Source organism: Electrona antarctica (assembly GCF_951216825.1).
Source record: "Electrona antarctica genome assembly, chromosome: 16".
In the NCBI taxonomy this organism is placed as follows: Eukaryota; Metazoa; Chordata; class Actinopteri; order Myctophiformes; family Myctophidae; genus Electrona; species Electrona antarctica.
Genome location: NC_136797.1, coordinates 2,955,773 through 2,980,896, shown reverse-complemented (window position 1 = coordinate 2,980,896; position 25,124 = coordinate 2,955,773). Strand labels below are relative to the sequence as shown.

The window sequence follows — 25,124 nt, the reverse complement described above, 5'->3', positions numbered from 1 at the left end:
TTCTTCACACTGAGAATGAAAGTGGGGGAAAAATAAATTGATGCAACTATAATAATAATGTTTAGCCCTGTTTGTCTGTGTGAAGCTAACCTCTGGCACCACTGGATCAATGGAACTGTGTACGCATACTGGACCTCACTCACACACACACACACACACACTCACACACAGGACTGGACTTTAACTACCAGGGCAGTCAAAGTATGTGCAGACTTTATGGTCACAGTAGAAAACAATATAACATCATAAGATGATTAAAGTAGTCTTAAAAACAAAACGACTGGGCTTTATGGGTCAGGATATAAAATGTAGTGTCCTGACTGACTGTCTCTCTCTTCACTTATAGTCGCAATTTGCAACAATAGATTATTTTAATAATGGTATGATTTTTCTTTTTATATAATGGGATGAATCTAGAGTTGCAATACCCTCCATTGACAGCCCATATTTGATCAAATTGAAATTTCCGCAGCTGTAGGGCAGGCTTGATTCTGCAAAGCGTTTCATAAAAATTCACCATAGAAATGTTATTATGAACTTTTTGTCAAGAAATTCTGTGCAGGTGATTCTTTTTGTTGGTGTTGGTGCAGGTGATTATTGTATTAAGTGTTACGTAAATATATGCAAATCCAACAATAACCACATTAAATCATACTGTATATATCTTCTTCCCAAAAGGACTTTCAAACTAGGAAGGGTATGGCCTGGTCAGCCTGCAATGACATGCATAAGAACTGGTCATCCCAGCTTAGTAAAATGTTAAAAGTAAAAATATTTAGGATGATCATTGAGCCGATTCTACTCTATGGCTCCGAGACATGGACACTTTCAAAGAAACTAGAGAAACGGAAGGATGGCACTTACACCCGCCTTCTAATGAGAGCGCAAAATCTGTCTTGGAAGAGCCACCCATCGACTAATCTAATATACGGCAACCTTCCCCGTGTTTCTTCACTAGTCCGATCCAGAAGAACACAGTTTTCCGGCCACTGCTACAGAGCTGACAATGAGGTTATATCTTCTCTTCTTCTCTGGAGTCCTGCATCAAAGCAGACCAGAGGTAGAAAACTGTCGTTCCCTGATGTCATCGCTAGGGACACATGCATCAGTAAGCAGGAACTGGGGTTGGCAATGAAGGACCGGGAAGTCTGGCGTGACATTGTGACATGTCACATATGGCAGCGGTGGCCGAACGGATAGCGGCGCGGTCTTGATACCGGAAGGTTCCTAGTTCGAATCAGCCGTCCGACACGTTAAAATTACCACCGCTGAAGTGCCCTTGAACAAGGCATTGAACCACTACGATGAAATGTGTTCTATGAGCAGGGCCTGGCTGGAAACAAGTTCTTGAGCTTAGCCCAGATACCCTGGGTAAATATAGATTTCATTTCATTTCATTTCACATCCATGATCTCGACCGCGATCAAAAAATGATGATGATGAAGTGTTAGAGTTTTGTTTTGTTTTCATTGACGCGTCACCTTCTGCCTCCTTCATTATGTGCAAACTAAACAGGTGGTACAACAGGGCCGTTCAGTGACTTCCACAAGCACTTCCAAACTCCAACACTCCACACAATAAATCTCATAAGTAACATTATATGTCTACGATGGATTTTTATGAAACAAACACTTTTCAGATTGAAAGAAGATAATTCAAGCTGCAATGTTGGTGAGTTTAACGTAGTTTAATACAAGCATATCAGACATTTTTATTTGGATTAAACAGACCGACTGACTAAAGGTTTCCTTGTTAGGATAAATCATGAACTAAATGCAGAACTCACCAATGTTGGTGAGTTTAACGTAGTTTAATACAAGCATATGGGACATTTTTATTTGGATTAAACAGACTGACTGACTAAAGGTTTCCTTGTTAGGATAAATCATGAACTAAATGCAGAAACTCACCAAAAGTTGTCCGTGTTTGTGTAAAACGTGTTGTTGAAGAAAGGTTTTCTACAGACTCTAGACTCTAGAGAGTGAGTCACTGCCACCAAACTTTACACTGTTTACTTTCCTTTCACTAGAATTTACTCACTGAGGACCTGGAGCTGTTGACCCTTTACTGACACCTGCTGGATCGAAGAAACACTTCATTTGAACCCCAGCATCTAAAACTGTAGGGGAACATTACCAGGCGCCTCTCCCTTCACACAAGTGTGATTTCTATTTCACACTGAGTCGACCTATTCAGTATTTTTTAGCCCCCTCCAGAGATACTTCCGGGTCCTACTTTTGTGTCGCTTTTGTGTCCCCATAGAGTTATACTGTGACGCTCCGTCGGACTAAATCTGAGACGAAAACAACCACGAAAGTCTAATTTTACCGCAACAACAAAGCTGCTGCTCTCCCAAATCTGGCTATGAAAGGGCGTCTGCCCCACACTGGATACTATCGCCATTTTATTTCATTGTGTCAACTAAATCCTCATTAATGCAAACTAGATTCGACATACTCAACCCTGCACACATTCTAAATATGCCCCCGAAATATTGTACTGAGCAAATGGACCACCTTCAATAATAATGATAATAATATTCTTTATTGTCTCCACATCATATATTTTCTTTGTCATGGACACTTGTACAGAACATTAATAATTCTACTCGAGTTGGAAGCATTAAGACCCATTTTAACCCTCAATGGCTTCCTTTCTGAAAAATAACGTCATTGCAAAAACATTCACGCGTTTAGATATTCTATTTACAATGAGATGCGGACGGGAGCTGGTGCCACTTGGACCCGGACGTAACGCAGGACTACAAAATGACGTCGGACTTAAATACAGAATATGTCCATGATGACCCTCAAGGTTGTTAAATTGTTGTTTGAAACAATTTAAACATTTTTGAAAAGTTGTTAACATGTTCCGCTGCTCCTTCGCCTGGAAAGGAGCCAGCTTAGGTGGTTCGGGCATCTGGTTAGGATGCCTCTCGGGCGTCTCCCTTGGGAGGTCCTCGAGGCACGTCCCACTGGGAGGAGACCCCGGGGCAGACCAAGGACCAGTTGGAGGAAACACATCGACTCACTGGCCTTGGAACGTCTCGGGATCCCCCAGGAGGAAGTCACTAATGTTGCTCTGGAGAGGGAAGTCTGGAGCTCTCTGGTGGAACTGTTGCCCCCGCGACCCGACTACGGATAAGCGGTTGAAGATGGATGGATGGATGTTTGAAATCATATTAGAATGACAATATGAAATCATAAATCTCCTCTTCCGTACAGTCCATGTTCATACAGCCATACACACTTTACAGTGATGTCACTGACCATTCACACCTCATAGAAGCAGCCGTGTTGGCTGATGAGTATTGTTTAACTCACAAATCATGTGGTGAGGACTGGGGTGTGCACCAGACCAGTGGTCCAGGATGTAGACAATTGAAAACCTGTTGTGGTTCAGGGAGCTTATGATTGTGCTCAATTTGAGTATGTTTCATGGAAACAGGATGACCTTGACACTTGTCATTATTGCCACAGTAAAAGGCATTGAAAAAGCATTGCCCTGCTATTAAAACTAAAGAGAAGTTGTCAGGTGGTGCACAAATAAAACCTGTCGCTTTGGCTGCCCCTGTCATTCCTTTAAATGAAGCTGTGTGTTGAGCATTTATGTCAGAGGGTTATGTGTCGGGGGGGGGGGGGGGGGGGGGGGGGTGCCTGGTCTGTGGCCTTTGTGGATCCTTGACCTGAAAATGTTGAATTAAGAATCACTGACGTAAAGTGATGCTGGTCAACTGTTTTTAGACGGGGAATGGAAAAGAATGTCTGAGAGGCGGGACATAGTATGGTATATTTTCATTTTCAAAGACATCTCAGGAATGGTCCCCTCTTACATTTGCTCTATGTTGGATCAGAATCCAAGTCCGCATCAGACCCGCTCGAGTGACTTCCTGACCCTCAAGGTTCCTTTTGCTAACTCAGAGCTTAGAGGTAAAGCAGCTTTTTCTGTCAGTGCTCCATTTGATTGGAACGAACTCCAAAAATCCCTAAAAATCGGATCACTGCCTTCCCTATAGGTCAATTCAGGGAAATGATTTCTAGCACTTTTACTCAACAATGTAACTGTTTTTAATTGATTCTCATCTATCTATTATAGTTATTTTAGCTTTGGACACTTTCTGTTTTACAATTCATATATTTGATATTGCTGTATTTAGTGTATGTTGTTGATTTTTGTGTTTTGTATTTCGGCTACCTTGAAAATGAGGGCCTGCCCCTCAATTGTACTCCGAGTTTAAATAAAGGTTATGATGAAATAAGTTCCACCAAAATGTCGCCCAGAACTCCTTTTCACAGTAGACAATACAGACATGGCTGTGCATTTAATAACACTAATACAATTATAGAACGTATGACCCCATGTGGATGATTTACCTACATGTAACACCCTCATGGGTCATACATGTAACACCATCATGGGTCATACATGTAACACCATCATGGGTCATACATGTAACACCATCCATCATGGGTCATACATGTAACACCATCATGGGTCATACATGTAACACCATCATGGGGTCATACATGTAACACCATCATGGGGTCATACATGTAACACCATCATGGGGTCATACATGTAACACCATCATGGGGTCATACATGTAACACCATCATGGGGTCATACATGTAACACCATCATGGGGTCATACATGTAACACCATCATGGGGTCATACATGTAACACCATCATGGGGTCATACATGTAACACCATCATGGGGTCATACATGTACCACCATCATGGGGTCATACATGTACCACCATCATGGGGTCATACATGTACCACCCTCATGGGGTCATACATGTACCACCATCATGGGTCATACATGTAACACCATCATGGGTCATACATGTAACACCATCATGGGTCATACATGTAACACCATCATGGGTCATACATGTAACACCATCATGGGGTCATACATGTAACACCATCATGGGGTCATACATGTAACACCATCATGGGGTCATACATGTAACACCATCATGGGTCATACATGTAACACCATCATGGGGTCATACATGTAACACCATCATGGGTCATACACGTAACACCATCATGGGTCATACATGTAACACCATCATGGGTCATACATGTAACACCATCATGGGGTCATACATGTAACACCATCATGGGTCATACATGTAACACCATCATGGGGTCATACATGTAACACCATCATGGGGTCATACATGTAACACCCTCATGGGGTCATACATGTAACACCATCATGGGTCATACATGTAACACCATCATGGGGTCATACATGTAACACCATCATGGGTCATACATGTAACACCATCATGGGGTCATACATGTAACACCATCATGGGTCATACATGTAACACCATCATGGGTCATACATGTAACACCATCATGGGGTCATACATGTAACACCATCATGGGTCATACATGTAACAACATCATGGGGTCATACATGTAACAACATCATGGGGTCATACATGTAACACCATCATGGGGTCATACATGTAACAACATCATGGGGTCATACATGTAACACCATCATGGGTCATACATGTAACACCATCATGGGTCATACATGTAACACCATCCATCATGGGGTCATACATGTAACACCATCATGGGGTCATACATGTAACACCATCATGGGTCATACATGTAACACCATCCATCATGGGGTCATACATGTAACACCATCCATCATGGGGTCATACATGTAACACCATCATGGGGTCATACATGTAACACCATCATGGGGTCATACATGTAACACCATCATGGGGTCATACATGTAACACCATCATGGGTCATACATGTACCACCATCATGGGTCATACATGTAACACCATCATGGGTCATACATGTAACACCATCATGGGTCATACATGTAACACCCTCATGGGTCATACATGTAACACCATCATGGGTCATACATGTAACACCCTCATGGGGTCATACATGTAACACCATCATGGGTCATACATGTAACACCATCATGGGTCATACATGTAACACCATCATGGGGTCATACATGTAACACCAGCATGGGGTCATACATGTAACACCATCATGGGGTCATACATGTAACACCATCATGGGGTCATACATGTAACACCATCATGGGGTCATACATGTAACACCACTATGGGGTCATACATGTAACACCATCATGGGTCATACATGTAACACCATCATGGGGTCATACATGTAACACCACTATGGGGTCATACATGTAACACCATCATGGGTCATACATGTAACACCATCATGGGGTCATACATGTAACACCATCATGGGGTCATACATGTAACACCATCATGGGGTCATACATGTAACACCATCATGGGGTCATACATGTAACACCATCATGGGGTCATACATGTAACACCACTATGGGGTCATACATGTAACACCATCATGGGTCATACATGTAACACCATCATGGGGTCATACATGTAACACCATCATGGGGTCATACATGTAACACCATCATGGGGTCATACATGTAACACCCTCATGGGTCATACATGTAACACCATCATGGGGTCATACATGTAACACCATCATGGGGTCATACATGTAACACCATCATGGGGTCATACATGTAACACCATCATGGGGTCATACATGTACCACCATCATGGGTCATACATGTAACACCATCATGGGTCATACATGTAACACCATCATGGGTCATACATGTAACACCATCATGGGTCATACATGTAACACCATCATGGGTCATACATGTAACACCATCATGGGTCATACATGTAACACCATCATGGGTCATACATGTAACACCATCCATCATGGGTCATACATGTAACACCCTCATGGGTCATACATGTAACACCATCCATCATGGGTCATACATGTAACACCCTCATGGGTCATACATGTACCACCATCATGGGTCATACATGTAACACCATCATGGGTCATACATGTAACACCATCATGGGTCATACATGTAACACCCTCATGGGTCATACATGTAACACCATCATGGGTCATACATGTAACACCCTCATGGGGTCATACATGTAACACCATCATGGGTCATACATGTAACACCCTCATGGGGTCATACATGTAACACCATCATGGGTCATACATGTAACACCATCATGGGGTCATACATGTAACACCATCATGGGGTCATACATGTAACACCATCATGGGGTCATACATGTAACACCATCATGGGGTCATACATGTAACACCACTATGGGGTCATACATGTAACACCATCATGGGTCATACATGTAACACCATCATGGGGTCATACATGTAACACCACTATGGGGTCATACATGTAACACCATCATGGGTCATACATGTAACACCATCATGGGGTCATACATGTAACACCATCATGGGGTCATACATGTAACACCATCATGGGGTCATACATGTAACACCATCATGGGGTCATACATGTAACACCATCATGGGGTCATACATGTAACACCATCATGGGTCATACATGTAACACCATCATGGGGTCATACATGTAACACCATCATGGGGTCATACATGTAACACCATCATGGGGTCATACATGTAACACCCTCATGGGTCATACATGTAACACCATCATGGGGTCATACATGTAACACCATCATGGGGTCATACATGTAACACCATCATGGGTCATACATGTAACAAATGTACCCTTACAGGTTCAGTGAAATAATGAGCATTCAGGATTTGACTGTGTATTCAGTTTATTCACTGTTGTCACCACATGGAAATAACAATAAGATAATACAATAAACAATATAAGGTTGGGCGATATGCCAATCTTTTTCAATCGCCCATCGTCTGTCCAAAAATCGCCGATGGACGATATATTCGTGTCATAAAAGTAAAGTGAGAACAGCTCACTACAGGTCGCAAAAAAGCCAGATCTACAAGCTCTCAAGGCGCCGCGTCCTGCCTGTTTTTGCAGCGCCGTTCGCTACGCGTTGAGAGCTTGTAGATCCGTCTATTTTTGCAGCGCAGCCGCGCAGCCAGGGTAACAAAATAAAAAATAAGTTACAGGTGGAGATGAAGTGAAGTTGGAACGGACAAGCAGCTGCAAGCCAAGCTAACATCACAACCACTGGCTGGTGATAGTGTTGTTAGCCGCAGCAACATGTAGCCTGCCCTGGTAACTTCTCCTCCTCCCGGAGAACTCTTGCCTCCCGCCCCTCGGAGCGCCGGCTGATCCACAAGCTCTCAAGGCATCGCGTCCTGCTTGTTTTTGCAGCGCCGTTCGCTACGCGTTGAGAGCTTGTAGATCTGTCTATTTTTGCAGCGCTGGTGTCGGGGTTCGTTCACGTTGTCAATAAAAAAAGAACCTAGATTACAGGCGGAGATGAAGTTCAATCAGTGGGTTGAATCAGTAGCTACACGCTAAGCTAAGCGCTAAGCTAACGATCCCCGAGCCTACACCAACACTAGCAGCCTGTTTTTTATTTTCCCCCCGACTTCACGGGTGGCGCATTGGGATTGTGATGAGACACGAGACAGCAGTGTGCATTCTGTTGTGACTGTATATTATTAAACTGCATGGGTCTGGACTCCGGAGCATAAACAACATGTAGGCTACAGTACAGTAGCCTCCCTCGGCTCGGTCCCTCCCAGCCTTTACTCTGGCTGCCAGAGTGTTCCCCGATGCTGCGGTGCGGGGACTGGGAGCATACCAGGGAGGAGGGGTTTTCCACTCGGCCGCTGTTACTACTTTGCTGGCCCAAATTGATTCACATGTTGCTCACTCTTTACACGTTAATTGGGCTAATATTTTGCAAAAGAAAATAATCGTCCCGAAAAATCGCCTAATAAAAATATTCGGCGATTGGACTTGTACATTCGCGATTGACGATAGATTCGTATCGTCACCCAACCCTAAAACAATAACAATCACAGGTAATAATAATATATGATATGATATGATACATGATTTGATATATCAGGAGTTTAATTTTGACCGCAGAACGTTTCCTTGTAACAGAGAGTTTTCATATTGTGCAGTGATGTAAATAGGTTTTCAATGTAATGAGTCCCGGGATGCAGGGATGGTCTTTTAGAAATGAGTCCCAAGGACATTTTATGAGTCTCACTTCAACGACGTTAGGTGGCATATTTTGTCATTTTTACAAATTGCAGCATTTAACTCCCATTTCATTTTATATGGTTATAATGTGGTTACATTCATGTAGAAAACAGAAGAAGAAATTATTATAACTAAAGCTAGTGTGTGTATTATTTTTTACTGTACATGCTGAGTACAGTAGTGCATCCCGTGAATGCAGAGGTTGTTGTTTTATTGCGTCCCTTAACTATAAACTGCGGTTTGGGATGCAAAATGCACCCTGTTTTAATCTCTGATTGTACATTGCTACTGTTACTGTTCCAGGGTGTGGACAGTAGTGAAGCACAGGATCATATCAGTCCGTTGGTCAGGGCGCCCCTTGAAGCACAGGATCATATCAGTCCGTTGGTCAGGGCGCCCCTTGAAGCACAGGATCATATCAGTCCGTTGGTCAGGGCGCCCCTTGAAGCACAGGATCATATCAGTCCGTTGGTCAGGGCGCCCCTTGAAGCACATGCCTGGTCAGGGCGCCCCTTGAAGCACAGGCCTGGTCAGGGCGCCCCTTGAAGCACAGGCCAGCACTGTCATGTCTGTCCTGGAGAGCTCTGACGTGTCTAGAAATCTGTCTGTCTCTCTGTGACCTTGCTTAAGCACAGCTAGGGTGCACACTCTTATAAGTAATGGTAACTAACTGCTTAAAAGGTCTACTGGGACCCGGCGTTGAGAACCATATATATACCCAACATATGGTCAAAGTTCACCTTGCTGATTTGAGGTTGATCGCAGAGAAGGTCAGACTCAACCTGCTGCGTGGGTCTTCTGGACGCACCAACGGTGTCTCTTGACGTCCGCGATGGAGATCCTCTCCTCGGCGCTGTCCAGCAGCAGCCTGGCCAGCAGACTGAGTGGCGAAGGGCGGACCCTGTTCCACGGCGGCAGGTAGGTCTTCTCGGCGAGCCAGTCCAGATACTCCTGACAGCTCTCGGCGGGCCGCTCCCAGGGCAGCTCTCCCGTCAGCATGGCGACGAGGACCACCCCGCAGGCCCACACGTCCACGGGCCGGGCCCTGAACCACCTCCTCCCCCCCTGGCCCGGGCCGGCCAGGAGAACCTCCGGAGCCATGTACTCGTGCGAGCCGCACCGGCTGCCGAAGAGGCGCTCGGTGCTGTCGCCCTTGCGGCGGAACGCGGCGGCCAGGCCGAAGTCGGCTAGCTTCAGGTTGTCCTTGGCGTCCAGCAGGATGTTCTCGGGCTTGATGTCCCGGTGCGTGACGCCCGCGCCATGCAGGTACTCCACGGCCGCGATCAGCTGCCCGAAGTAGCGGCGAGCCGCGCCCTCGTCGCCCAGCCCCACATCGGGCGCCAGCCGGTCGAACAGCTCCCCTCCGCCGCAGTGTTCCAGGAACAGGTAGGCATTGGGCCCCCGGCGCCGGTGCCCCAGGAAGCGCACCACGTTGGGGTGCTCGAGGGCCCGGTGGACGCGGGCTTCGCGCGCCGCACTCTCGGCGACCCACTCGCCCCGGGAGGTGTCCAGCACCTTCATGGCCACGGCGTCCTGGCGTCCTCCTGGCGCGTCGTTGTTCACCAGCAGCTTGACCTCTCCGAAGCCTCCTCGTCCCAGCGTCCGCACCGCCGTCCAGCCTTGTGGGACGACCTCTCCATGTCCTAGCGTATGGATGTCCTCTCTGAAGCCTCCTCCTCCTCCATGTCCTCCTAGCGTATGGACCGTCGTCCAGCCTTGTTGGACCTCCTCCATGTCTCCTAGCTCTGCACTGACGTCAGTCACTCTTATCATCAATGAGTAAATCGTGCATGTGATTAGTTTCTGAGATGACCAGCTGCTTTTTTATGGCCAAAATGCATCAACAATCTTATCAACAAATCAACAAAAAAGAAGCCATGGCAACGTGACGTCACCCATTTAGTTACTGTCAATCAATCAATGTAAACTTGCAATAAGCCTATCTCACAGAATTTCCCCGCCCCCCTAAATACGCCCCCTTTCGGGGTTAGTGGTGATAGCGTGACGTCACTCCATAGACGCTACATGTTAAAAGAGGTTATTTAAGAAGTCTACAACTTTTGTTTTCTCAAGGTAAGGTTTGTTCTATCTGCTCGACCTGATTTACCATCTTGTTTGCTTCATAATAATATTGGTCTGTCACATTTTTACATTAGAAAATGTACTTAGATTCTCCAGAGAAAAAAACGTGTAAATGCCCATGTTAAAGTCACCACTATTTACCGGAAGTGGGCGTGAAAAACGGGCTGTGAGATAGGCCTACATCACTGCCACATCACGAAAGCCGTGCGTGACGTCAGTGCCTCATCATCAACAAAATCCATGGAAACCAACGTCGCACGCACGCACGACGCTCGCAAGCACGCACGCACGACGCTCGCAAGCACGCACGCACGCGTCCATCCAATTGGACTTCATTCAAAGTTCAACTCATCACACACACACACACACACACACACTCTCTCTCTGTGACGCTGAACATGTAGGCTATTTACTTATGAGGATAATTATTGCCGCAGCTAACGTTAGCTAGCCTACTTTAGCATACTGTGTTGTAGGCAGACAGAAAACTTTAATCATAGAACAACAACTCGTTGTTTGTTGTTGTTGTTGTTCTATAATGAAAGTGTTGTTGACAACATCTAATTCATTACACAACAACTGACAAAACATCTATATGGTTAGATAAACAAACATGTATTTGTTTTATTTTGTTAAATGTGAGACGTTTCGTTTATGTCTTTGTTTTGAGTGTATATGCTGACCCCTGCTGCTCAAAAGCAGCAGGGGTATCAACAAAGAACTGAAGATGGGACATTCTGCATAAATAATGAGGGACGTTTTTGGTACTTCATTAATATTATTCACTGTATTATGTACATTTTGATGACAATACTTTATTTCTACTTTTACTCAAAATATCCGGAGTTTTTCTTTTTTATCTATCTTTTTTTATTGATTGAAATCATGAAATCAATCAATCAAAAAGTGAGTTATTTCCCAGCACTGCATTGGCACTATACTAGTGCAGTGGTTGCACTAGGACATCCATACCTCGGGGAGGCGCTATAGAAAATAAAAACAAACCCATTTGTACAGGAAAGTAGCAAAAAGGGTTGCCATGTCCGCTTATTTTAAGCGACTCTGGGCTTAGTTTGCGGGTTGCGTTTTTTTTTGAGGGCTTGTTTGTTTCTCAAATACTCACGTCATGTTTACCTAATTATTTTAAATGCGTTTATATAGAACATTTTAACAACACAAGTCTTGTATAATAGAGGTCCGACCCTGCATGGCTGCCTGGCATACCATATGTTCAGATAATTATATATAATTTAATTGTCCACGAACTGACCACCATCTGAAATATTTTATACCAGCAGGGACCTCCATCCATATACACGATTTGTGTTGTTGAAATGTTCTAAAATATTATTATTATATAAATAAAATAAATGTATAAATACAAATATAGGCTATATAAATATTCTAGGGGGGGCCCCCTTTCAAAGGAAAAAAAAGTAGTGAGAGTAAGAGAAAAGCCTAGGAAGTGCTCATGTTATTATTATTATTATTATTATTATTATTGTTAGTATTATTAGTATTATTAGTATTATTAGTATTATTTATGCTGGCTCCTTTTCATAGACCAGGTTTACTTATTTCTAATTCTCTCTCACACAATATCTGGCAACAACAACAACAGCAATGGCCAGCTAGCAGCTAGCTGCGCACTGATGAGAGCTAGTAGTAATATTCACTAACAAACACACGCCAAAGCATTATACGCTTACCTTTATATATACAAAACAAAACGAATTAATTTATTTATCACCGTTAATTTAAAACAACTCCAGAATGAGTGTAACGTCGTCAGGAACGGCCGTGGTCCAGGTCACCAACCTGTCCTCCGCGGTGAGCAGCGAGCAGATGCGCACGCTATTCGGCTTCCTGGGGGACATCGAGGAGCTGCGGCTCTACCCGCCCGAGTAAGTGCTGCCCTGGCCCGGCCACAGGCGGCCAGGAAACACCGCGGCTCCGGGGCCTGCGGCCCGGGGGCCCGGCGGGTCCTGCTGCCGCGGCCTTCATTCACATTAGATTAGAAGTCTAACCAGTGTTGTTTTTGACAGTACATTTAGATTTTTAGTCTAGTCGTAGTCTTTGGAATGAAACTTAATTTAGTTTTTTTCGTCACATTTTAGTCACCTGGAATGTTTGCGTTAGTCTAGTTTTAGTCGACGAAAACAACACTTGAATGTAACAACATGATGTTATGTTCTTATAATTACATTTATCGTGTTTTTTACAGCAATATTTATTTAAGGCTGTGTGTTAAGCCCTAACTCTGTTTTAAAAAAGTGTGCTACAGGTAGTTTTTTTTCTTCCGATGAATTGAATACAAAGGACCCCAATGGAAACAAGCCATAGGCTTTTTTGGGGGGTATCATTTTGTTTTGGCAGCCTTTTGTTTTGTACGAAACTGTACCCTTTTTATTTAAAAGCAAGAGTGAAGAAATGGGTAATTGTGTTGTGCTAAATTGTGTTGTGCTAAATGCATTGTGTTTTTTCTCCTCAAGAAAACACAATGTATTGTTTTGATTGAATACTGCTGTTTGTCTGCTATTCTTCAGTGTATATCAGTGGTTTTCAACCCTTTTTCATGTCCATTATTTATTCTGCATTTGAGCCACATCACCACCATTTGATGACATTTAGCCTCTCAGACCCAAAACTAAAGAATATTTTGTTGTCGTTGGATAAGATTTTGTCCACAATTCCATGCTGTATTGATGTTGGTACCATTAGGAGAGACAACAGGCTGTATTGATGTTGGTACCATTAGGAGAGACAACAGGCTGTATTGATGTTGGTACCATTAGGAGAGACAACAGGCTGTATTGATGTTGGTACCATTAGGAGAGACAACAGGCTGTATTGATGTTGGTACCATTAGGAGAGACAACAGGCTGTGTTGATGTTGGTACCATTAGGAGAGACAACAGGCTGTATTGATGTTGGTACCATTAGGAGAGACAACAGGCTGTATTGATGTTGGTACCATTAGGAGAGACAACAGGCTGTGTTGATGTTGGTACCATTAGGAGAGACAACAGGCTGTGTTGATGTTGGTACCATTAGGAGAGACAACAGGCTGTATTGATGTTGGTACCATTAGGAGAGACAACAGGTTGTATTGATGTTGGTACCATTAGGAGAGACAACAGGCTGTATTGATGTTGGTACCATTAGGAGAGACAACAGGCTGTGTTGATGTTGGTACCATTAGGAGAGACAACAGGCTGTGTTGATGTTGGTACCATTAGGAGAGACAACAGGTTGTATTGATGTTGGTACCATTAGGAGAGACAACAGGCTGTATTGATGTTGGTACCATTAGGAGAGACAACAGGCTGTATTGATGTTGGTATTAGGAGAGACAACAGGCTGTATTGATGTTGGTACCATTAGGAGAGACAACAGGCTGTATTGATGTTGGTACCATTAGGAGAGACAACAGGCTGTATTGATGTTGGTACCATTAGGAGAGACAACAGGCTGTGTTGATGTTGGTACCATTAGGAGAGACAACAGGCTGTGTTGATGTTGGTACCATTAGGAGAGACAACAGGCTGTATTGATGTTGGTACCATTAGGAGAGACAACAGGTTGTATTGATGTTGGTACCATTAGGAGAGACAACAGGCTGTATTGATGTTGGTACCATTAGGAGAGACAACAGGCTGTATTGATGTTGGTATTAGGAGAGACAACAGGCTGTATTGATGTTGGTACCATTAGGAGAGACAACAGGCTGTATTGATGTTGGTACCATTAGGAGAGACAACAGGCTGTATTGATGTTGGTACCATTAGGAGAGACAACAGGCTGTGTTGATGTTGGTACCATTAGGAGAGACAACAGGCTGTATTGATGTTGGTACCATTAGGAGAGACAACAGGCTGTATTGATGTTGGTACCATTAGGAGAGACAACAGGCTGTATTGATGTTGGTACCATTAGGAGAGACAACAGGCTGTATTGATGTTGGTACCATTAGGAGAGACAACAGGCTGTATTGATGTTGGTACCATTAGGAGAGACAACAGGCTGTATTGATGTTGGTACCATTAGGAGAGACAACAGGCTGTATTGATGTTGGTACCATTAGGAGAGACAACAGGCTGTATTGATGTTGGTACCATTAGGAGAGACAACAGGCTGTATTGATGTTGGTACCATTAGGAGAGACAACAGGCTGTATTGATGTTGGTACCATTAGGAGAGACAACAGGCTGTATTGATGTTGGTACCATTAGGAGAGACGACAGGCTGTATTGATGTTGGTACCATTAGGAGAGACAACAGGCTGTGTTGATGTTGGTACCATTAGGAGAGACAACAGGCTGTATTGATGTTGGTACCATTAGGAGAGACAACAGGCTGTGTTGATGTTGGTACCATTAGGAGAGACAACAGGCTGTATTGATGTTGGTACCATTAGGAGAGACGACAGGCTGTATTGATGTTGGTACCATTAGGAGAGACGACAGGCTGTATTGATGTTGGTACCATTAGGAGAGACGACAGGCTGTATTGATGTTGGTACCATTAGGAGAGACAACAGGCTGTATTGATGTTGGTACCATTAGGAGAGACGACAGGCTGTATTGATGTTGGTACCATTAGGAGAGACAACAGGCTGTATTGATGTTGGTACCATTAGGAGAGACAACAGGCTGTATTGATGTTGGTACCATTAGGAGAGACAACAGGCTGTATTGATGTTGGTACCATTAGGAGAGACAACAGGCTGTGTTGATGTTGGTACCATTAGGAGAGACAACAGGCTGTATTGATGTTGGTACCATTAGGAGAGACAACAGGTTGTATTGATGTTGGTACCATTAGGAGAGACAACAGGCTGTATTGATGTTGGTACCATTAGGAGAGACAACAGGCTGTATTGATGTTGGTATTAGGAGAGACAACAGGCTGTATTGATGTTGGTACCATTAGGAGAGACAACAGGCTGTGTTGATGTTGGTACCATTAGGAGAGACAACAGGCTGTATTGATGTTGGTACCATTAGGAGAGACAACAGGCTGTATTGATGTTGGTACCATTAGGAGAGACAACAGGCTGTGTTGATGTTGGTACCATTAGGAGAGACAACAGGCTGTATTGATGTTGGTACCATTAGGAGAGACAACAGGCTGTATTGATGTTGGTACCATTAGGAGAGACAACAGGCTGTATTGATGTTGGTACCATTAGGAGAGACAACAGGCTGTGTTGATGTTGGTACCATTAGGAGAGACAACAGGCTGTATTGATGTTGGTACCATTAGGAGAGACAACAGGTTGTATTGATGTTGGTACCATTAGGAGAGACAACAGGCTGTATTGATGTTGGTACCATTAGGAGAGACAACAGGCTGTATTGATGTTGGTATTAGGAGAGACAACAGGCTGTATTGATGTTGGTACCATTAGGATAGACAACAGGCAAATTCCTCTACATTTAATTGTGTAGACTTCTTGTAAATTAAGTAATGCAGATGTTTAACAATAATGTTACTCTTAAGAGTGTAAAATGAACCCAAATCTATGCTCAACGTTACATATATGTATATACATATAATAAAGGTCCATTTGGTTACCTACTCCATCATTTGGCTGAGGACGGATTTATATTTTACTCATGATCAGAGCTTCCGTCGCTCCAGACTGTATGACGGAAGCATTTATATTGTACTCATGATCAAAGCTTCCGTTGCTCCAGACTGTATGACGGAAGCATTTATATTTCACTCGTGATCAGAGCTTCCATCGCTCCAGACTGTATGACGGAAGCATTTATATTTCACTCATGATCAGAGCTTCCGTCGCTCCAGACTGTACGACGGAAGCATTTATATTTCACTCATGATCAGAGCTTCCGTCGCTCCAGACTGTATGACGGAAGCATTTATATTTCACTCATGATCAGAGCTTCCGTTGCTCCAGACTGTATGACGGAAGCATTTATATTTCACTCATGATCAGAGCTTCCGTTGCTCCAGACTGTTTGACGGAAGCATTTATATTTCACTCATGATCAGAGCTTCCGTTGCTCCAGACTGTATGACGGAAGCATTTATATTTCACTCATGATCAGAGCTTCCGTTGCTCCAGACTGTTTGACGGAAGCATTTATATTGTATTCATGATCAGAGCTTCCGTCGCTCCAGACTGTATGACGGAAGCATTTGGAATTTGCGAGAGGCAACAGTCTGGGCAACGCGGGACTAATATATTGATCTAAGCATTTTGTTTTCTGCTTCTGTCCCCCAGCAACGCGCCCCAGTCGTTCTCGTCCAAAGTGTGTTACATAAAGTACAGAGAGTCGTCCAGTGTGGGGGTGGCTCAGCATCTGACCAACACTGTGTTTATTGACAGAGCTCTCATTGTTGTGCCCTGTGCGGAAGGTGAGTGTTACATACATGACGCTATGCTGTTGATCACACACACACACACACACACACACACACACACACACACACACACACACACACACACACACACACACACAACAGGGGCTTTGATGATGTTGTCACCTATAGATCCTGTCTGTCTGTTTGTAGTGGTGGAACATCAATAGCTATACCACCATGTGGAATGAATTAATGAATGAATGAATGAATGAATATTTTATTTCTGTGTCCGGACAAAGTCTTGACCCATCCCTCATGGGATTATCAGACACAGCAATTAAGAAAAACATAACCATTCCAGTGTATAGCCGCCAGCAACTCATAATACAATCTGATTTTAAACGATAACACATACAGTACATGGAATATATCTCTGCTGTCACCAAAATGTACATTTTTTCAGGAAATGAAAAATATATTTTTTTCAGGAAATTAAGAAAACCTTATATTTTGAAAACAAAGCAATGCTATTACTGCCTCATCAAAGTTGACTTTCTATATTGTCAATGACTTCCATGAGAGGTGGTGGAGTTAGTTGCTTTAGCAGACATTTTGAGGGTCCAATGGAGTTAAGTGGTTTTGTGTACTACTTTCCATTTATTTTTTCGAAACAACACAAAATGAAAAAATCAATAACCTGAAAAATGGTAACGGCAACAATATATATTTAATCTATAATTCAGTTCATCTCTAAGTCACCCTTCGCCTCCTATCCCACGCTTTATAAAGATATTCTAAAAAATACCATATAATATAACGGAAATACTCTTTAGGGCTGTCACGATTACAACATTTAAGTTTGACGATTTAATTGTCATACTGATAATTGCGATTTATGAACCATTTAATTGTGTCTGTGACGTTGAACGTCGGGACACATGAATCAGGCTCCGCTCACTCAAATCTGTCTACTAGTACTGACCACCTTCAGGCTTCGTAATAAGAAATTGCGTCCGGCAGATAATATGACAAATAAGAAGTATACTAGACAATCGCCTAGTTTTTGAACAGCCTTCAAGTACAAAATTGGGCCTGCGGTTATGTCAATATTCTAAATCTGCATAGTAACCAACTAAAGGCTGTCAGAGGTATTGTAGTGGATTTAAAAGTACACCATTGACCTCCTTGAGATGTCAAAACTATGGGAGGTTAATTGTCAAACACATCTGCATCGGCCAATTCTAGTTATCGCTCCGATTTAATCAATTGGTCCGATTGTCTTTACAGATAAACAAGCCCAAAGTAACCGCTTGAACAGATCTACAAGCTCACAATATTAAATGTACGGTATTAAAGTTAAATCTGACTTGCCGAAGCCTGCAGTGCAGACACCCTGTTACATGTATTATTTTCAGAATGGACAAAATTATTACCGGTATAATTGTTTTTAAAATACAGAATGAGATCATATCGACATCGGTAATATCGGTTATATCGGCCATAACAGCAATTAATTATAGCGGATATCGATATCGGCCAAAAATGTCTCAAGTAAAGTAAGGCTACCCCCAAAATAGTACTACTTAACCCCTGAGGACGATTCTACAAATGTCTTCTAAATCCTGACAGTTTTCTGATAAAAACATGTTTCTATGTCAAACTATTTCATGTCAAGGACTCCCAAATGTATATGTATTTGGCCACCGACCCCCATCTGAAAATATGTTGTTCCAGGGACCCCTCCCCCCAGAAGCAAAGATTTGAGTTAAAAACGTTCGCTCTGAGATAATATACATTCCAAATTTGTGCCACATTTTCACGATAAAAATTTTTAAAAAATAGCAGTTCTACAAGCTCATAGCGTGGCACTCGGTGCCGCGCTATGAGCTTGTATCTGCTATTGTTTTTTTCAATAGCTAAAGCATAACAATGCTTTAAAACACCAAAAGGGGTTCCCGCCCAGAACGGGTTTACATAACTTGAGTAAAAATGTACTTAGTTGCCTTCCACCACGGACTGTTTGTTTGGAATGAATGTTTGAATGTTGTGAGGAGTTCACTGGTTGCTGTGCCGTCTACTTGCTTTCTTAGGTTGTCCCCCATGTGCTGCGTACCTTATTCGACCACATCATATGTGTAGACAGACGGCTTGTTTCTGCCAACGTAGCCCCACAACTGGCTGATATTCCATACACTGCACAATATATACATCAGTGGTTTTCAGCCTAGTCAAGTCAAAGTCCGCAGTGAAATTTGTTCTCCGCATTTGACCCCATCTCTTGGAGCAGTGAGACGCAGCCAAGGAGCAGTGAGCTGCAGCCGCGCTGCGCTCGGGAATCATTTGATTAGTAGATCTGATCATTTTTACACTCTTTGGTATGACCCGGCCGGGGATCGAACCCCCGACCTCCCAGTTTCAGGGCGGACACTCTAACCACAAGGCCACTGTCTAGTGGTCCGGGGACCACCAGTGGTCCTTGAGGAGGGGGTTCCAGGTGGTCCCCATGCAGCTAAATGATGGAGAGTCAGTAACCAAATGGACCCTTATTCGATCTTTCACTCTCTCAAAGAGTTATTATTGTTAAACATCTGCATTACTGGTTGGAATAACGTGTTCCTTCCACGTTCCTTCCAAGTCCAACCAGGGAAACTCCCCCCTGTCAGGTGAAAAGGAGCAACTTGGACACTCAGGCATGAAGGAAGCATGAGTTCAAGTCCGTTGCTCTCCCCAGGTTGGCGGAGGGTGTGTAGAGCCCAGGATCACATTAGATAATTGACACAGGGGTGAAAAATGGGTTACAAAATCGTGGGATAAAAAATATTAAAAAAGAAAAAAACATCTGCATTACTCAATTTACAAGAAATCTACACAATTAGAGAATGTAGAATAATTGTTATTTTGATCAATGTTTGCCTGTTATCTCTATCCTACCGTACCACATCACAAAATCCTATCTTAACGATAACAAAATATTCTACGTTTTGGGTCTGCGAGGCTAGAATCTCATCGAATGGTGTTTTCCGTGGCTCAAATGCTGAAAATAAATAATGGCCCTTAAAGGGATAGTTCAGATTTTTTAAACTTAAGTTGTATGAAATACTTGCCATTAATATAGTGGTTGCAACTGTATTCATTGATTGCCCGAGTCCTGTGGTGGGAGTTCTGCTCTGGTTTTGGTGAAATATCAAGTAGTTCCGGTCATTTTGTGGGGGGCACTGGGGCCACGCAGTAAAAGTAAATCAATCCACAAAACTAACGTCATTTGTATTGTTGACCTATTTCTAAAATATTAGTGCAACTTCCGTTCTTTTTTTACCCCCCTATCACACAGAACTATGTTTTTTGTGTCCATATCACTACGCCCAAAAAAATAGTTCCATGTGATAGAGGGGTCAAAGTTGAACGAAAGTTGCGCTAATATTTTAGAAATAGGTCAACAATACAAATTACGTTCGTTTTGTGGATTCATTTACTTTTACTGCGTGGCCCCCAGTGCCCCCCACAAAATGACCGGAACTACTTAATATTGACCAAAACCAGAGCAGAACTCCCACCACAGGACTCGGGCAATCAATTAATACAGTTGCAACCACTATATTAATGGCAAGTATTTCATACAACTTAAGTTCAAAAAATCTGAACTATCCCTTTAATATGAAAAAAGGTTGAAAAGCACTGATTTTACATCCATATAATTTCAGCGCCACGTCGTGGGAAGGGAGTCATTTAATCGGCGGCATTTTCTATGTCGTAGCGCTCCGTTTGTAATCACCTAAAGAATCAATAGTTGTGACTTTTATTACTTGTCAAAACCTGAACGTCGTGGTAGAAAACAACGATTGAAATGTCTCCACTTTCCATGGGATTCACATGGATCAACTGTCTGAAGCCAAGTGACAGGATGGCATTCAAAGCGTCACTAAATGATATGATATGATATAGTACTTTATCCCATTTTGACCTGAGATCAGATTCTAAAAATGTCTTCTACATCCTGACAGTTTTCTGAAAAAGCTATGTTTCTATGTCAGTCGTTCTTCGATTTTTCAAAAATAGCAGACCTACAAGCTCTGCTATTTTTATAGATCTGCTATTTTTCAATAGCTAAAGCATAACATAATGCTAACACCAAAAGGGGTTCCCGCCCAAAATGGGTTAAGCCTCAGAGTCGACTGATGGACAAAAGTCCTTATTGTATGCTGGAACGCCATATCTCCAGACATGCTTAGTATTAGAGGTGATATTCCTTGCTATAACCTTAGGATGCTGTTATCATACGTGGATGTATTAGAGCCTCTGAAGTGGTTGTCCAACAATCTTTGAACAAATGTTTAGTTGTTGCAGCAGTTGTGACTTTAACCCATTTTGGGCGGGAACCCCTTTTGGTGTTTTAAACATGTTATAATTTAGCTATTGAAAAATAGCAGCTCTACAAGCTCGTAGCGCGCCACCGAGTGGCGCGCTACGAGCTTGTAGGTCTGCTATTTTTGAAAAGTCGCTAAAAATGTGGCACAAATCATTGCATATATATATATATATATATATATATATATATATATATATTTTTTTTTTTTCAGAGCGAACATTTTTAACTAAAATATTTGCTTCTTTGGTCCCTGGAACTACATATTTTCAGATGGGGGTCCGTGGCCCAATAGAGATCATTCTGGGGGTCCTTGACATAAAAAAGGTTGAGCACCACTGACATAGAAACAGGTTTTTCAGAAAAAATGTAGGATTTAGAAAACATTTTTTACATAGCTTGTAGATCTGAGATCTTGTAGATAGAGTTTGTAGGTCTGCTATTTTTGAAAAATCGAAGAACCACTGAAATAGAAACATAGCTTTTTCAGAAAACTGTCAGGATGTAGAAGACATTTTTAGAATCTGATCTCAGGTCAAAATGGGTTAAGGCTACAGACAAGAAGTCACAACTGCTGCAACAACTGAAACATCTGTTCAAATGTTACGTGTAACCTTCCTTCGGGGAGCTTTGATCGATTATTGATCGTTTGTTTTGACAAAAAAAATGCATAATATACAATTATACATGGCCGTTATATACGTGTACATATCTGGATGAGACGCGGTAAAGCTTGAGAGCTTTATTTTCATTGTAAAATGGGGCATTTATAAAGCGCTTTTTATCCAAAGCGCTTTACATTCACACACCGATGGCATAGGAAACCATGTCAAGGCACCTACCTGCACATGGGGAGCGATTTGGGGGTTCAGAGTCTTGCTCAAGGACACTTCCACACTAACTGTAACATTGTGGTCGAGTGTAAATGTGTGTAAACTTGTTCCGTTTGTTTTGGGGGGAGGGAAAGGGAGGTAGCAGAGACGTGCAGATAAATCAAATCAATGAATCATACACTGACTCATACAATGTTGTTGTACGTGGACTCGGGTATACATTGATCACACACACATTAGTGCATGGTCGGTTTGTGTGCCCCATATATATACGCACTCACTCACTCACGGGTTTGGTTTTGTGCCGTAAAGATGTTTTATCTATCTCGTGGAAGAGTGGAGATGTTTTTACGTTACCTTGCTGTAGAAGGGCATTTGAATCTCAAGTTTTACGGCAAGCACTGTCTGATGACCACCACCGGTCGCCTGCAATTCGTTGATGATTACACAACGGAGCGCAACGATTCGAAACGCAGCCGAGTCGACGAATATCCCTCCGAAAGCTTGACATGGAGTGCCGTATGGAATATCAGCCTTTCTACTTTCTACTAGGACTTTCTACAAGCCTATTGCTATGACCTCAGCGCTATGACCTCATTGCTATGACCTCAGCGCCGCAGTAACTCTGTTAAACTCTGTTACAATGGACGCCATGCCAGTTATCCAAACGTCTAGTTGGATTAACCCATTTAGGCCTGACGTCGAAATTTTAAAAATGTTTTCTAAATCATGACAATTTTCTGAAACATTTGTGGTTCTCAATATTTCATGTAAAGGACCCCCAAAGAATATATGTAATTGGCCGCCGACCCCCATCTGAAAATATGTTGTTCCAGGGACTCCCCAGCTCGTAGCGCGGCACTTGGTGCCGCGCTATGAGCTTGTAGATCTGCTATTTTTCAATAGCTAAAGTATAACATCATTCTTAAAACACCGAGGGGTTCCCGCCCAGAATGGGTTCAGTAGCTGTACAGAGTGGTTTTGCGTTTTTTCTGTTTCCGTAAATTGTTTCAGGGAAATGGTAAAAAAATAGCTGTGACGAAAAGGCTAATAACTCCATCTTTTTTTTCTCTTTTTCTCCTTTTTGTTTGTTTATTTGTTTGTTGTTTTTCTATTTTTTTATTTTTTTGCGGCGACAGTGTTCCTTTTTTTAATGTACATGAAAAAAAAGAAAAAGTTATCTCCTCTGAACAAAAAAACAAATCTTAATTATTTTGGTCCAACGTGACTTGGTTGCAAGAAAAAAAAAAAAAAAAGAAGGATTTTGGGTACTTACTGAGTTTATTAATTTGGTTTTGTATGTTTTTTCTGTGTGATTATGTGTGCATATCAGATACTAGAGCTGGCCCAGCTGTTACACTACCACACTAAGGCTTTGTTTTCCAACAAGCCCCACTACTTCTCCTCCCCACCAAAACGATGGGCCCGGTCCCACCGCAGCCAGCCTGCGACCCAGGGGGGGAACAATGTGACCCAGGAGAGCATAAGAGCTGCTGTGAACCTTCCAAGATGGACACCTTGTCTCTTTTTATTTTCGTTTTATTTTACTTTATTATTTTCGTTTTTGATTTTTTTTTCCTTTCATACTTTTCACATGTTGTCCAACTCTCTCTCCTCCTCTCTCTCTCTCTCTTTGTCTAGAAAACTGCAGTATTGCCCTGTCTCTCTCTCTCTCTCTCTCTCTCTCTCTCTCTCTCTCTCTCTCTCTCTCTAGCATTTTTGTTTTTAATTTGTTATGTTTCTTTTTTGAAATTTTTTGTCCCACCCCCACCCCAACTCTCTGTCTCTCTCCTACTTCTCCTGCAGCTTGCAACGTTGTTGTTTTTTCGATTGTATTCTAATGCAGGTTTTGCCGAAGGAACTTGGAGAGTTTCGTTTGGAGACGGGGGTGAAATTGTGTGTGTGGCACACACACACACACACACACAAACAAACGTGGGGGAGTTCTGTGAAGATCTCTAACAAAACAACCTAACTTCTCTCTTTGTCTCCTACTCTGCTTATCGAGCCGTTAGTGTCTAGTTCTGTTCAGGATGCCATGAATTACAGTGTCTAGTCATGATATCAGAATCAACTATTGTCGCATCACAGTTTTCTTTTTTTTACAAAAAAAGTTGGTGAAATTCGTTTTTTTTTGTGCATAGTTCCCATGAATAGTTCCTTAGCCAGGAAGCCACCTGTTTCCTGTTTCCTGTTCCCATGAATAGTTCCTTAGCCAGGAAGCCACCTGTTTCCTGCATCGGCAGGATCTATATTATCACATTTAGGCCTGACGTTCGCTCTGAAAGAATAGAAGAGATTTGTGCCACATTTTCACGATTTTTCAAAAATAGCAGACCTACAAGCTCGTAGCGCGCCACCGAGTGGCGCGCTACGAGCTTGTAGATCTGCTATTTTTCAATAGCTAAAGTATAACATAATGCTTTAGTTAAAA

At 42.7% G+C, this 25,124-nt stretch overlaps 1 protein-coding gene across 2 annotated transcripts in view; it reads left to right on the top strand.

Moving 5' to 3' along the window:
* Nucleotides 1-12,779: 12,779 nt before the first annotated feature.
* srek1 (splicing regulatory glutamine/lysine-rich protein 1) overlaps nt 12,780-25,124 on the top strand; it is a 32,558-nt gene continuing 20,213 nt past the window's right edge. For both annotated transcript variants that reach the window (XM_079524689.1, XM_079524688.1), the window contains exons 1-2: nt 12,780-13,068; nt 17,415-17,548. In XM_079524689.1, coding sequence (XP_079380815.1) covers nt 12,938-13,068; nt 17,415-17,548 — 265 coding nt within the window. In that variant the 5' untranslated portion in view covers nt 12,780-12,937. The remainder of the gene's footprint in view (nt 13,069-17,414; nt 17,549-25,124) is intronic.